Consider the following 15,803-nt stretch of genomic DNA (forward strand, 5'->3'; position numbering starts at 1 on the left):
GTGGCTTGTATGTAGGGGCGGGTTTCCGTTTCTCGCCGTTCGGTGTTGCCGCCATCTTGGCTGTGGGTGGGCGTGGCCCGTGGTGGGCGGGCCCTGGCAGTGCTATAAAAGGGGCGGCGGGAGGAGGTTGAGTTCTTTTGGGGCCTGGAGCGGGTGAGCAGCGTGGGCGTAGGATGCGGGGGGAGATCGGGGGTTACGAAGGGAATTTAGGGGTCGTGAGGGGAGATTTTAGGTTCTGAGGGGGATTCGGGGGTCGTGAGGGAGGATTTGGGGTTATGAGGGGAAATCAGGTGTTATGAGGGGAGATCCAGGGTCGTGAGGGGTGTTTTGAGGTTCTGAGGGGCATTAGCTGGTTATGAGGGGAAATTGGGGGTTATTAGGAAAATCGGGGGTCGTGAGGGGGGATCGGGGGTTCTGAGAAGGGGATCAGGAGTCGTGAGGGGAAATCGGAGGTTCTGAGGAGGATTCGGGGATTATGAGGGGAAATCAGGGATCGTGAGGGGGAAATCGGGGGTCGTGAGGGGAGATCGGGGGTCTCGGTGCGAGTCGGGAATCTCTGGGAAATTTGTTCTCTCTTGGACGCATTGTTGGGTTGACTCTCGCTGTCTCTGAGAGAAAATAGAGATTTGGGGTCTTTTTGTGGGGGACTCCCCAATTTTGGGGGGCTATCGCGGTGATGATGCCAAAGACTAGAGTCTCCGAGCCCCCTGAGGACAGCACCGGCCTGAGCGACGCCCCCAGACCCACAAAACCCCCGTGAATTCCCCCGGGTTCCCCCCGGTTCTCACCCCATTCCTCCCCCGCGTATCGCAGGTGATCGTGACCGGCGGGACGGCGCTGAGACCCCCGGTAAGACCCCCGTGATCCCTCCCCGTGAATCCGCAGCGGCGGCGGCGATGAGGAACCGGTTCAAAAGCTCCGATCCGCCGTGAGGACACACTCGCAGCGCACTGAGCCGCCGCCGCCGCCATGCCGGGACCTTCCCCGGGGTCATCCCGGAGCACCGGGATCGCTTTCTCCTCGCTCTGACTCTGCTTTTCTTCCGCAGCCCCCGAGGAAGAGGCACCGAGAGCTCCGCTGAACGGTGGGGAATCGGGAGAAACGGGAAATGCGCGGGGTTTTGGGTGGAAAAAAAAGCGATTTGGGGGCTGAAATGGCGCCGTTGTTTCTTTAAGAGCGCGGGGGGGGGAAGGAGGAGGGGGTCACGTGATCCGCCGCCATTTTGTGAGAGTTGAGGAAGGGAGGAGAGCGCGGGAGCCCCCGACCCTATAGGGGGGTCCTACACATTTTATAGGGGGTCCTATATATTCTATAGGGGATCCTACACATTCTGTAGGGAGTTCTACACATTCTGTAGGGGATCCTACACGTTCTGTAGGGGATTCTACATATTCTGTAAGGGATCTTACATATTATATAGGGAGTCCTACACGTTCTAAAGGAGATCCTACACATTCTATAGGGGGTCCTACACACAATATAGGGGATCCTACACACAATATAGAGGATCCACCACACTCCAGTCCCTACACACCCTATAGAACCTGTAGGGGATCCCACACATTCTCTAAGGGATCCACCACACTCCAGTCCCTACACACCCTATACAGCTTATAGGGGATCCTACACATTGAATAGGGGGTCATACACATTCTATAGGGGATCAATCATATGCCAATCCCCACACACCCTATAGAGCTTACAGTGAATCCCACACATCCTGTAGGGGATCCTACACATTCTATAGGGAGTTCTACACGTTCTATAGGGGATCCACCACACTCTAGTCCCTACATACCCTATAGAGCCTATAGGGGATCCTATACATTTTGTAGGCGTCATACACATTCTATAGGGGCTCCTACACATCCTATAGGGGGTCACATACATTCTGTAGGGGATCCGGTTCCTACACACCCCATAGAGTTTATAGGGGATCGTACACATTCTATAGGGGATCCTACACATTGTATAGGGGATCCAGCACATGCCAGTTCCTACACACCATATAGAGCCTATAGGGGATCCTAGATGTTCTATAGGAGATCCTACACATCCTATAGGGGATCCTGCATGTTCTGTAGGGGATCCACCACACACCGGTCCCTACACACCCTATAGAGCCTATAGGGGATCCTACACATTCTATAGGGTGATACACATTTTATAGGGGATCCTCTAGGGGGTCCTACACATTCTGTAGGGGTGATACACATCCTATAGGGGATCCTGTACATCCTATATAGGATCCTACACATCCTATAGGGGATCCTGCACATCCTATAGGGGATCCTGCACATCCTATAGGGGATCCTGTACATTCTATAGGGGATCCTGCACATCCTATAGGGGATCCTGTACATTCTATAGGGGATCCTGCACATTCTATAGGGGATCCTACACATCCTATAGGGGATCCTACACATTCTATAGGGGATCATGTACATTCTATAGGGGATCCTGCACATCCTATAGGGGATCCTACACATCCTATAGGGGATCCTGCACATCCTATAGGGGATCCTGCACATCCTATAGGGGATCCTACACATCCTATAGGGGATCCTGCACATCCTATAGGGGATCCTGTACATTCTATAGGGGATCCTGCACATCCTATAGGGGATCCTGCACATCCTATAGGGGATCCTGCACATCCTATAGGGGATCCTGTACATTCTATAGGGGATCCTGCACATCCTATAGGGGATCCTGCACATCCTATAGGGGATCCTGAACATTCTATAGGGGATCCTGCACATTCTATAGGGGATCCTGCACATCTTATAGGGGATCCTGCACATCCTATGGGGGATCCTGCACATCCTATAGGCGATCCTGCACATCCTATAGGGGATCCTGCACATCCTATAGGCGATCCTACACATTCTATAGGGGATCATGTACATTCTATAGGGGATCCTACACATCCTATAGGGGATCCTGTACATCTTATAGGGGATCCTGTACATTCTATAGGGGATCCTGCACATTCTATAGGGGATCCTACACATCCTATAGGGGATCATGTACATTCTATAGGGGATCCTACACATCCTATAGGGGATCCTGTACATCTTATAGGGGATCCTGCACATTCTATAGGGGATCCTGCACATTCTATAGGGGATCCTACACATCCTATAGGGGATCTGCCATGGCCCTGGCACACGCCACAAAATTAAAGAATTTTTTGGAATTTTTTTTTTAATTTGGGGGGGAATTTTCAGGGGATTTTTGGGAATTTTTTTTGGGAATTTCAGGGGGTTTTTGGGCGAAGTTTTAAAGAATTTTCAGGGGGTTTTTGGGGAAAGTTTTGAGGAATTTTCAAGGAAATTTTGGGGGATTTTTTGGGGGAATTTTCAGGGGATTTTTTGGGAATTTTCAGGGAAACTTTGGGGGGTTTTTTGAGGAATTTTCAGGGGATTTTTGGGGGAAGTTTTGAGGAATTTTCAGGGAAATTTTGGGAATTTTTTTTGAGGAATTTTCAGGGGATTTTTGGGAGAAGTTTTGAGGAATTATCAGGGAAATTTTGGGAATTTTTGGGGGAATTTTCAGGGGGGTTTTGGGGAAAGTTTTGAGGAATTTTCAGGGAAATTTTGGGAATTTTCAGGGGATTTTTGGGGAAATTTTGGGAATATTTTGGGGGATATTTGGGGTTTTTCTCCTCAGAATTTTTGGGGAATTTTGGGAGTATCCTTATGGGAATATTTGGGAATTTTTTTTTTTTTTTTTTTCTAAAGATCTTTGTGGGGAATTTTAGGGAAATTTTGAGGAATTCTTTAGGGAAAGACTGGGGATTTTTTTGGGGAATTCTGGAGAATGTTTTGAGAATTTCTTGGGGGAATTTTTGGGAAATTTCAGGGAATTTTTGGATGAATTTTTAGGTAATATTTCGGATTCTTTTGATAATTTTTAGGGAAGTTTTGGGGAATTTTTTGTCTATTTTAGGACCCCTCCCCCAAAGGCGTGGGGGTCTCCCGTGGCCCCTCCACGTAAGAGAAGGAGGCAGAAAATTGGGACAAAATTCCCCAAATTTGGGAAATTCCTAAAATTCCCATGGGAACAACCCTGGGAATGGAGCCCAACATAAAATTAGGGCAAAAAATTGGAATTTTAGGAAATTCTGGGGTGAAATTTTTGGATTTTTTGGATAAATTTTGGAGTTAAATTTGTGATTTTTGGGGTTTAATTTGGGATTCTTGGGTTAAATTTCAGGAATTTTGTGACATTTTGGGATCTCTCCCTTCCCCGTTCAGGTCGAGGCCACCGAGGGACAAAACCTGGAGCAAAAATTGAAATTTTGGGGCTTTTTTGAGGCTTTTTAAGGGAATTTTGGAGCCTTTTTTTAGAGAATATGTAAGATTTTTGGACCTTTTTTTTTCCTCCTTTTTTTGAGATTTTTTTGAGCTTTTTTTGGGGCTTTTTATTCTCAGTTTGGAGTTTTATTTTTAACCTTTTTGGGGCTTTTTTTTTCCTTTTTTTGTCTTTTTTTCCCTTTTTTTTTGCTTTTTCCAGATTTCTTTTCATCTTTCAGTGACAATTTCTCATCTTTAAATGAAAATCCTTCATTTCTTTCAATAAACCTTAATAAAAATTCAAATTTAAATTTAATCAAATGAATTCTTTCTTTCCCCCCCAAAAAATCCCTTTTTTCCCCTAAAATTCCCTATTTTTCCAAAAAAATTATCAGTGTTTTCCCCCCAAAATTTGCTCATTTTCCTCCTTAAAATTTCCTTTTCTCCCCCTGAAGAAATCCCATTTTTCCCTCCAAAAAGTCCCAATTTCCCCCCCAAAAAATTCCCATTTTTCCCCTCCACAATTCCCTGGATTTTCCCCTGAAATTCCCGGATTTACCCCCCAGATTTTCTCCTTTTCCCTCAAAAAATCCCATTTATCCCCCCAAAAATCCCACTTTTTTCCCCAAAAACCTCCCAACTTCCCCCCAAAAAAATCCCAGTTTTTTCCCCTCCATAATTCCCGGGGTTTCCCCATAAAATTCCCGTTTTTTCCCCAAAAAATTCCCAATTTTTTTCCCCTCCAATGACGCAAATCCCGTGACTCAAAATTCGGGAATTTCCCCAGCGCCGCGCCAAGTGGGCGTGGCCTCCTCTTAAACCCCGCCCCCCGCTCTCTCCACCAATCAAATCTCACCGTGGGCGTGGCCTTCTCTCCCAGTTATAACCCCGAGGTCGCGGGTTCGAATCCCGGCATTTCCTTTTTCACGATGTCGATGGTGGCGGCGGTCGCGGCCACCGCGAGGTGTCCGGGTCGGGTTTGGGGACATCTCGAGGGTGTCCCCAAAGGGGTGGCACCGTCCCCACCTCGTCACTTCACCTTCGAACCCCTCCCGCCGCCCCCCGGCCCCTCCAGGCCTCGGCGGCGCCATCGGCGCGTTCTTTATCCGCCCGCTGTGAGTATGGGAGGAATTTTTTGGGGTTTTTTTTGGGGGGGGTTGAGGCTAAATTTGGAGGTTTTGGGGTGGTTTGGGTTGTTCTATATCCCTTATTCCCCTATAGATATTAGAAATCGCTTCTAGACTCGTCTAAACCCCCCTGGACTTGCCCAAATTCGCCCCAAAATTGTAAAATTTGCCCCAGAGTTTCCCCAGATTCACCTCAAACTTCTGAACTTTGCTCCAGATTTCCCAAACTCGCCCTGATTTCCCTCAAAATGGCCCTGGACCCCCTCAAATCTGCCCTAAACCTCCCTAACCTGCCCCAAATTCGCCCTAAACTCCCCAAATTCGCCTTTAACTTCTCCAAATTCCTCTAGAATTGCCCCAAACTCATCCTAAACCCCCCAAACTTGTCCTAAACTTCCCCAAATTTACCCTAAATCCCTCAAACTCGTCCTAAATCTCCCAAAACTCGCCCTAAACTTCCCCAAATTCGCTCTAAATTCCCCCCAAACTCAGCCTAAACTCCTCCAAATTCCCCCTAAATCCCCCAAACGCCCTCCAATCTCCCCAAACTCGCCCTCCCTAAGCCCCCTAAACCCCCCAAATCCCCTATAGATCCCCTCAAACCCCTCCCAAATCCCAAATTTCTGGAATTTCCCCGGCCGGAACCCGAAATTGGCCTCATTTCCCGGACGGGTGGGGGAGGCTGAGTCATTTCCACCCTCTCTGCTCTGACTCAGCCTTTCCTGGCACCCTCGGGGAAAGATTTGGGCCCCTCCCTGCTCCAGGCTGAGATTTATTTGCCCAAAAAGGAAGAAATTCTTATCCCAGAATTGGAATTATTTGCCGCGAAATTGGAATTTTCTAGCCCGGGGGAGGTTAATTCCCCCAAATCCTTTGGGAAGCTAAGCAGGGTCCACCAGGGTCACCCCTTGGATGGGTTCCCCAAACCGACTACAGGATTATTTCCCCCAAAAAGGGACTTTTCTCCCCAAAAAATGGATTTATTTGCTCTCACATCAAATGGAATTTTATCCAAAAATGGGAATTATTTACCCAAAAGGGGAATTACTTGTTCCAGGGGAGTTAATTCCCCCAAATCCCTTGGGAAGCTAAGCAGGGTCAGGCAAGGTCACTCCTTGGATGGGTTCCCTAACCTGACCCAAAAGGGGTTTTATTTTCCCAGCAAAAATGATTTTTTTTTCCCTAAAATGGATTCATTTTCCCCCAAAAGAAGGGAATTTTATCCCAGAGTGGGATTTATTTGTCCCAAAATTGGAATTATTTACTCCCAGTAATCTTGGCATTAATTCCCCCAAACCCTTTGTGAAGCTAAGCAGGATCCGCCCAGGGTCAATCCTTGGATGGGTTCCCCTACCTGACCTAAAAGGGGCTTTTTTTCCCCCAAAATTGATTTATTTTCCCCCAAAATAGGAAATTTTATCTCAAAATGGGGTTTATTTACCCCAGAAGAGGATTTATTTTCCCAAAATAAGAATTATTTACCCCAAGTGGCATTAATTCCCCCAACCCCTTTGTGAAGCTAAGCAGGATCCGCCTGGGTCACCCCTTGGATGGGTTCCCTACCCTGCCTTTCCCCATCTCTAATCCCACCTCCCGCACATTTCCCACCAAGAAATTTCCCCAAAATCCTGCGAATTTTCCCCAAAATTCCAGAAATTTCCCCTGTCCCACAGATCCCTGACCCCAAATCCTGAATTTTCCCCCTTGCAGGTGCGCCGCCCCCTCCCCTCGGAAGAACCCAGCGCCGCCAAGCGACTCCTGCTGCTCCTCCTGGCCGTGGTGGGGACCCAAATCTACAACGCCCCCGGTGACCTCCCCGATGTCACCTCGGGGGGCACAAGGACACCCTTGGGGACACCCCCAATTCCAGAGGGACCCCAAATTCCAGCTGGGAACGCCAGCGGGACAGTGGTGGCACCCATGGGTGGCTCCTGCCCCTCGTTGTCGGTGTCGCCTCCTTTGTCGCCGCCTTTGTCGCCCCCTGGTGGCGCCAGGACGCGCTGAGGGACCCCCCCCTGAAATGGGGGGCGGTGCCCGGGACTGCCACGCCCTCCTGGATTAATTAACGAGGTCGTTAATTAAGGTGGAAGAGCTCCAGGTTGGAAGAAACCAATGGATGTTGGACGATCCCAGTTTGGAACTGGGAGGACTGGAAAGGGGCGGAGTCACCGATTGAGATGGATTTTCCCACTCTTTTATTAATTAACTGGTTAATTACTGTCTAATTAATGGCCAGTTCATTAATTAGCTCCTAATTAAGGTGGGAACAAACCCAATGTTGGAATTTTGAGGTTGCCCAATCCCAGTTTGGAACTGGGAGCACTGGAAAGGGGCGTGGTCAGGATGGCCTCGTTAATGAGGTTTTAATTAATGAGGTCGCCTCTACCTCAGCTTCAGCACCTGTGGCTGCTGACTTTATTAATTATTAATTATTTATAATAATTATTTATGTTATTTATTATTATTTATTTGTCCTTATTTATTATTATTTATTTATCATTATTTATTTGCTACTAATTATTAATTATTTATTGATTAATTACCTCTGGATTATTTATTGTGATTCCATTTGGGGGGTATTGAATATTTTAATTAATTAAAATAATTGAGTTAATTAGCAGGGGTCGTGTCTTTATTAGAAATTCCTGTGGTCAGAATGGGGGGAAAATGATGGAAAAAATTCCAATTTTTGACCACTTTATCCCTAAATTTTTATATAAATTTTATAGAAAATAATCAGAAAAATCCCAATTTTTTGGCATTTTCAGCCCAAGTCGGATTTTTATTGACCCGACACAGAAAATACAAAGTCACAAAAGTAACAAAAAAACCCCAAAAAATCCAAAATTTCATTACAAAAGAAGAAAAAAAAAGTTTACAAAAAGCTCGAGTTCGCTCCCATTTTTTGGGAAAAACCCAAAAAATTCAAAAGAAAATTCAATTTTTCCTTCCAAACCCACATTTGGTTAAATTCATGGCCCAAATTTGGGAATTTTTTTTCCCAAGTTCTGACTTTTTTCCCTAAACTTTAAATTTTCCCCCAAATTTTGATTTTTTTTTCCCCCAAACTTCATCATTTTTTTCCCAAATTTTTAAGGTTTTTTTCCAAAGTTTTTACGTTTTTTTCCCCAATTTTTGAGTTCCTTTCTTGGAATTTCACGTGTTTTCCCAAATTTTGGCATTTTCCCCAAATTTTTCCCAATATTTCGTATTTTTCCCCTAATTTTTTGGGTGCTTTTTCCCAATATTTTTTTGGTTTTTTCCCAAATTTTTGGGATTTTTTTTCTCAATTCTTTCTTTTTTAATTTTTTCCCAATTTTGGGGGTTTTTCCCCCAAATTTAGGAACCGGATTGTTGGGAAGATCCCCCAGCGTTGGGTTGGCCAATCCCAGTTGGGCACTGGGAGTACTGGGAACACTGGGAATGCTGGGAATTCCCCCTCAGCTCATTAATTAGCCAATTAACCATCCCCTAATTAATGAGAGATTGTTAATTAGAATGGGAATTGAATGGGAGCAAGCCAAGGTTGGGTGTTGGGTTGGCCAATCCCAGTTGGGCACTGGGAGCACTGGGAGTGATGGGAATTCTCCATTTCCCACTTAATTAATGAATTAAATCATCCCTAATTAGTTAGAGATCGTTAATTAGCCATGGAACGAGTTGGGACCAAAGCCAGGGATGGATCCTTGATCCCAGTTGGGCACTGGGAGCACTGGGAATGGTGGGAACCATGGAATGATGGGAATTCCTCGTGTCCTAACTTAATTAATGGATTTAATCACCTCTAATTAATTACAGATGGTTAATTGGTCACCAAATTGGAATGGGAATGAGTTGGGACCAAACTCAACCTTGGCTCTTCCATTGGCCAATCCCAGCTGGGCACTGGGAGCACTGGGAGTGATGGGAACCATGGAATGATGGGAATCCCCATTTCCCACTTAATTAATGGATTAAATCACCCCTAATTAATTAGAGACCGTTAATTAGAACGGGAATTCAATGGGACCGAGCCAATGTTGGGGGTTGGCCAATCCCAGTTGGGCACTGGGAGCACTGGGAGTGATGGGAACCCACCAGAACCATGGAATGATGGGAATTCCCATTCTTCACACCTAATTAATGGATTAAATCGCCCCTAATTAATTAGAGACCATTAATTAGAACGGGAATTCAATGGGACCGAGCCAATGTTGGGTTGGCCAAGCCCAGCTGGGCACCGGGAGCACTGGGACCCCGCTGCCGCCCATCCCCCCACCACCTCCTCCCCGCTTTTAATTCCCCACCCCCTCATTAACCACCTCCCTTCCATTAATTAATTCATTAATCAATTACCCACCGGGAACCCCGGGAACGCCCGGCCCGGCAGCGCCAACGCCCAGGGCAGCTCCAACGGCGCCGGCACGGCCGAGGAGCCCGGGAACGCCGGGAAGGCCGAGGAGGAGGAGGAGGAGAAAGAAGAGGAAAACGAAGAGGAAGAAGAGGAGAAGGACGAGGATGAGGAGGAAGAGGAGGAAGAGGAAGAGGAGGAGGAAGAGGCGGCGGCCGCGCCGGCCTTGCCGTGGGTGCGGCGGTGCCGGTTGAGGTGCGAGCTGCGGCTGAAGCGCTTGCCGCACTCGCCGCAGCCGTAGGGTTTCTCGCCGGTGTGGACGCGCCGGTGGATGGTGAGCTCGGAGCGCTGGATGAAGCTCTTGCCGCACTCGGGGCACCCGAAGGGTTTCTCGCCCAGGTGCGTCCTCTGGTGCGTCAGGAGGTTGGAGGAGACGCTGAAGCGCTTCCCGCACTCGCGGCACTCGTACGGCTTCTCGCCGGTGTGCATGCGCCGGTGGATGGTGAGGTCGGATTTTTGGATGAAGCCCTTGGCGCAGTCCGGGCACTTGTAGGGTTTCTCGCCGGTGTGGATGCGCCGGTGCTTCACCAACGCCGAGCGCTGCCCGAAGCTCTTCCCGCATTCCTGGCATTTGTACGGCTTCTCCGGCGCCGCCGCCGCCGATTCCGGTTGGCGCCCGCAATCCTGGCACAAGCCCCGGCTTTTCCCGCAATCCAAACATTTCGGCGACGCCGATCCGCCAACACCGCCGGCGGCGCCGTGAGAGCGCTGATGCTTCAGCAACGCCGCGCCTTGACCGAAACACCGCCCGCACTGCCCGCACTGGAAGAGCCTCCCGTGCCGGTGCTGCGCCAAAAACCCGGCCAGGTGCTCGGGGCAGCGGTACGAGGCGCGTTCGGCCGCGTGGATCTTCCGGTGCCGATCCAGGTGGGAGCTGACGCTGAAGCTCTTGCCGCACTCGCCGCACGCGTACGGCCGCTCGCCGGTGTGCACGCGCTGGTGCCGCTCGAGGTCGGAGCGCTGGATGAACCCTTTGCCGCAGTCGCCGCACGCGAACGGGCGCTCGCCGGTGTGGATGCGCCGGTGCTGCGTCAGGTTGGAGCCGCGGCTGAAGCTCTTGCCGCAGTCGCCGCAGCGGTGCGGCCGCTCACCCGCGTGCGTCTTGCGGTGCTTGGCCAGCGCCGAGCGCCGGGCGAAGGTTTTGCCGCAGTCCTGGCAGCGGAACGGCGCCGATTCCGTCGCCGGCGCCGTCTCGTTTTTGGCTTTGCCGCTCGGTCGCTGCGGCGGGCCCGGCCCGCCGGCGTGAACGCGCCGGTGCCGATCCAGGTGGGAGCTGACGCTGAAGCTCTTGCCGCACTCGCCGCACGCGTACGGCCGCTCGCCGGTGTGGACGCGCCGGTGCCGCTCCAGGTCGGAGCGCTGGATGAAGCCCTTGCCGCAGTCGCCGCAGCGGTGCGGCCGCTCCCCGGTGTGGATGCGCCGGTGCTGCGCCAGGTTGGAGCCGCGGCTGAAGGCCTTGCCGCAGTCGGCGCAGCGGTGCGGTTTCGGCTGCGGCGGCCGGCGGCGCCCGGAGCAGCAGCGCCGCGGTTCGGCGGGGTCGGCGCCGCAGCCCGAGCAGCTCCCGGCGGCGTTCGGGGTTTTTGGGGTTTTTGGGGAGGGGGCGGCGTTGGGGTCGGTCGGGGGGGGAGGTTGGGGAGGGTCCCGGGCGGTCAGAGGGGTCGGGGCGGCGTCTTCGGGGACGATGGCGGCGACGGCGCCTGGAAAGGGCGATTGGGGGGTCTTTAATGAACGGAAATATTGGGATTTTTGGGTCTTTAATGAATGGAAATATTGGGGATTTGGGGGATCTTTAATGAATGGAAAAATTGGGGATTTTTGGGTCTTTAATGAATGGAAAAATTGGGGATTTGGGGGATCTTTAATGAATGGAAATATCGGGATTTTTGGGTCTTTAATGAATGGAAAAATTGGGGATTTGGGAGGTCTTCAATGAAAGGGAACATTGGGATTTTTGGGTCTTTAATGAATGGAAATATTGGGATTTTTGGGTCTTTAATGAATGGAAAAATTGGGGATTTGGGAGGTCTTCAATGAAAGGGAACATTGGGATTTTTGGGTCTTTAATGAATGGAAAAATTGGGATTTTTGGGTCTTTAATGAATGGAAAAATTGGGGATTTGGGGGATCTTTAATGAATGGAAATATCGGGATTTTTGGGTCTTTAATGAATGGAAAAATTGGGGATTTGGGGGGTTTTTAATGAATGGAAATATTGGGATTTTTGGGTCTTTAATGAATGGAAAAATTGGGGATTTGGGGGGTTTTTAATGAATGGAAATATTGGGATTTTTGGGTCTTTAATGAATGGAAAAATTGGGGATTTGGGGGGTCTTCAATGAAAGGGAACATTGGGATTTTTGGGTCTTTAATGAATGGAAAAATTGGGATTTCTGGGTCCTTAATGAATGGAAATATTGGGATTTTTTGGTTTGGAATTGGAAAATTGGGGGATTTGGGGGTTTTTAATGAAGGGAAAATTTGGGGAAAAATTTGGGTCTTTAATGAATGGAAAAATTGGGGATTTGGGGCGTCTTTAATGAAAGGGCAAATTGGGATTTTTGGGTCTTTAATGAATGGATTTTTAATTTTTTAGGAATTTTTGGGGGAATTTTTTTGGGAATAATTTTTAATTTTTTAGGAATTTTTTGGGGATTTTTTTTGGGAATTATTTTTAAATTTTTAGGGAATTTTTGAGGGAACTTTTGAGGGAATTTTTGGGGAATTATTTTTAATTTTTTAGGAATTTTGTTGGGAATTTTTTTGGGAATTATTTTTAATTTTTTAGTATTTTTTAGGAATTATTTTTAATTTTTTAGGAACTTTTGGGGGAACTTTTTTGGGGATGACTTTAAAATTTCCAGGATTTTTGGGGATCATTTTTAAACTTTTGGACATTTTTTGGGGGGGAAATTTTTGGGGAATTATTTTTAACTTTTTCGGATTTTTTAGGGAATTTTTTGGGAATTATTTTTAAATTTTTCAGGAATTTTTAAGGGAATGTTTTAGGGAACTTTTTTGGCAATTTTTTTAGGAATACTTTTTAATTTTTTAGGAATTTTTGGGGGAATTTTTTTGGGAATTATTTTTAAATTTTTCAGGAATTTTTTAGGGAATTTTTTGGGAATCATTTTTAAATTTTTCAGGAATTTTTTAGGGAATTTTTGGGGGAATTTTTGGGGGAATTTTTGGGGGAATTTTTGGGGGAATTTTTGGGGGAATTATTTTGGGAATTATTTTTAATTTTTAAGGAATTTTTTTGGGAATTTTTTGGGGAATTATTTTTAAATTTTTGAGGAATTTTTAAGGGAATTTTTTTGGGAATTATTTTTAAATTTTTCAGGAATTTTTAAGGGAATTTTTTGGGAATTATTTATAAATTTTTCAGGAATTTTTAAGGGAATGTTTTGGGAATTATTTTGGGAATTATTTTTAATTTTTAAGGAATTTTTTTGGGAATTTTTTTGGGAATTATTTATAAATTTTTAACGAATTTTTTAGGGAATTTTTTGGGAATTATTTTTGAATTTTTTAGGGAATTTTTTCGGATTTTTTTTGGGGAGGAATTTTTTTACGGGGGGGATTTTTTTTTTCAGGAATTTTTTTGGGGGAAGGATTTGAAATATTTTTTTTTCGGGAATTTTTGCAGCGAATCTCACCGGAATCCTTGTCGGCCCTGGCGCGGCTCCGTCGCCGTTTGGCGGCCGGGCCCTGCTCGCGCACCAGCTCCCGCAGCATCTTCTCCACGCGGCTCCGCCCGGCCGCCTGCAGGATCAGCCCCAGCTGCCGCCGCAGCTCCGGCCCCGCCCCTTCCGGCCCCGCCCCTTCCGGCCCCGCCCCCTCAAGCCCCGCCCCTCGGGGAGGCGGAGGGGGCGGGGCCGGAGGGGGGGAGGGGCGGGGCTGCTCGCCCTCGGAGTCGGCGGCTGCGCGGGGAGAGAAAATTGGAAAAAAGTTAAAAAAATTTTGAGATTTCGAGGCGATTGTCGAGAATTCCAAAGATTTTCAGGGAATTCCCCAAAAAATTCACAAAATTTCTGGGTCGAATTTTGGAAGAAATTCCTGAAAATCCCCAAGATTTTGGTCAAATTTTAAGGGGAAACTCCTGAAAGTTCCAATGATTTTGGAGGGGAATTCCTGAAAACAAAACAAATTTTTTGGGGGGAATTCCTGAATATCACAAAGATTTCAGATGGATTTGGGGAAAATTGATGAAAATCCCAAGGGTTTGGGGCAAATTAAAGGAAAATTCCTGAAAATTCCAAAGGTTTTGAGGGATTTTCAGGGAATTCCCAAAATTCACAAAATTTCTGGGTCAAATTTTGGAAGAAATTCCTGAAAATCCCAAGGGTTTGGGGCAAATGAAAGGAAAATTCCTGAAAATTCCAAAGATTTTGGAGGGGTTTTGAGGGAATTCCCAAAATTCACAAAATTTCTGGGTCGAATTTTGGAAGAAATTCCTGAAAATCCCAAAGATTTTGGGGACCTTCCGGAAAATCCTCAAAATCTGGGGGAAAATTCCTGAAAATCCCAAAGATTTGGTTCAATTCAATTTTAAACCCTCTCTTGGTCGCGGTGGCCAACTGGAAGAGCCCAAACCCTCGTTGGGTCGCGTTGGCCAACTGGAAGAGTCCAACCCTTCATGGTTGGATTGACCAACCAGAACATCCAAACCCACTCTTGGTTGCGTTGGCCAATCAAAGTCTTGGTTGCGTTGGCCAACTGGAAGAGCCCAAACCCTCGTTGGGTTGCGTTGGCCAACTGGAAGAGTCCAACCCTTGATTGGGTTGACCAACCAAGGTCTTGGTCACGTTGGCCAACTGGAAGAGCCCAACCCCTTCTAGGTTGGATTGACCAATCAGAACATCCAAAACCTTCTCTTGATTGGCTTGACCAACCAAGGTCTTGGTTGCGTTGGCCAACTGGAAGATTCCCAACCCTCGTTGGGTCGCGTTGGCCAACTGGAAGAGCCCAAACCCTCATTGGGTTGCGTTGGCCAACTGGAAGAGCCCAAACCCTCATTGGGTTGCGTTGGCCAACTGGAAGAGCCCAAACCCACTTTGGGTCGCGTTGGCCAACTGGAAGAGCCCAACCCATCCATGGTTGCGTTGGCCAACTGGAAGATTCCCAACCCATCCACGGTTGCGTTGGCCAACTGGAAGAGCCCGAACCCTCACTGGGTCACGTTGGCCAACTGGAAGAGCCCAAACCCTCGTTGGGTCGCGTTGGCCAACTGGAAGATTCCCAACCCTCGTTGGGTCGCGTTGGCCAACTGGAAGAGCCCAACCCATCCATGGTTGCGTTGACCAACTGGAAGAGCCCAAACCTCGTTGGGTCGCGTTGGCCAACTGGAAGAGCCCAAGCCCTTCTTGACTCACCGGCGCCGAGGCCGCGTCTCCGGTGCGATTCGGCGAACGCGGTGATCCGCGGCCAACTGATGGCGATCTCCTCGGCTTTGGGGGGAAAATGGGAATTTTGGGGAATTTTGGGGAATTTTGGTGAATTTTGGGAATTTTCAGAGTTTGTTTTCCCGTCCCGGCTCCGTTTTGGGGTGAAATCCCCAAATTTTGGGCGAAATTTCGGGGAAAAATCGATGTGGGGAAACTGAGGCAGCGAAATTCCAGATGGAATTTTGGGGGTTAAAAAATTTAAATTTTTAAAAATTTTGCCTCAAGGAATTCCCTACAAAAATAAAAAAATTTCCATCAAATTTGTGCCTTGGAATTCCTCCCAAAAAAATCAAAAAATTCCCAAAATTTTACCCCAGTGGGTCCCAAAAAATTCCAAAAAATTCCTAAAATTTTGCCCCAGGGGGTCCCAAAAAATCAAAAATCTCCCAACATTTTGCCCCAGACGGTCCCAAAAAATTCTAAAAAATTCCCAAAGTTGTTCCTTAGGGAATTCCCCAAAATTCCCACCCCCAAAAATATTTTTAAATATTTTTAACATAATGTAAAATATTAAAAATATAAAAAAATAAATGAAATTAAAATT

At 47.4% G+C, this 15,803-nt stretch overlaps 1 protein-coding gene and 1 pseudogene across 4 annotated transcripts; one reads left to right on the plus strand and one right to left on the minus strand.

Moving 5' to 3' along the window:
* Nucleotides 1-15,803, minus strand: part of LOC131570177 (zinc finger protein 665-like) — a 507,112-nt pseudogene that overhangs the window by 487,799 nt on the left and 3,510 nt on the right.
* On the plus strand, nucleotides 105-8,045 carry IER3 (immediate early response 3). Of its 4 annotated transcripts, none has more exons than XM_058822584.1 (4): nucleotides 105-153; nucleotides 814-1,084; nucleotides 4,260-5,413; nucleotides 7,136-8,045. In XM_058822584.1, exons 3-4 carry the CDS (start codon nucleotides 5,228-5,230, stop codon nucleotides 7,427-7,429), a joined length of 480 nt encoding a protein of 159 aa, XP_058678567.1. In that variant the 5' UTR covers nucleotides 105-153; nucleotides 814-1,084; nucleotides 4,260-5,227; the 3' UTR covers nucleotides 7,430-8,045. The 4 variants fall into 4 exon arrangements, with proteins under 4 accessions (XP_058678567.1, XP_058678568.1, XP_058678566.1 ...); XM_058822585.1 differs by lacking the exon at nucleotides 105-153 and having other exon boundaries at nucleotides 528-849; nucleotides 1,049-1,084; XM_058822583.1 differs by lacking the exon at nucleotides 105-153 and having other exon boundaries at nucleotides 528-1,084.

This window comes from Ammospiza caudacuta, chromosome 33, assembly GCF_027887145.1.
Source record: "Ammospiza caudacuta isolate bAmmCau1 chromosome 33, bAmmCau1.pri, whole genome shotgun sequence".
In the NCBI taxonomy this organism is placed as follows: domain Eukaryota; kingdom Metazoa; phylum Chordata; class Aves; order Passeriformes; family Passerellidae; genus Ammospiza; species Ammospiza caudacuta.

What these genes read in the sequence shown, in the direction of transcription:
- IER3 (XM_058822584.1), top strand. Translation starts at nt 5,228, where the DNA reads ATGTCGATGGTGGCGGCGGTCGCGGCCACCGCGAGGTGTCCGGGTCGG. An exon ending in GCGTTCTTTATCCGCCCGCT is followed by an intron (nt 5,414 to 7,135) that starts GTGAGTATGGGA and finishes TCCCCCTTGCAG; the next exon opens with GTGCGCCGCCCCCTCCCCTC.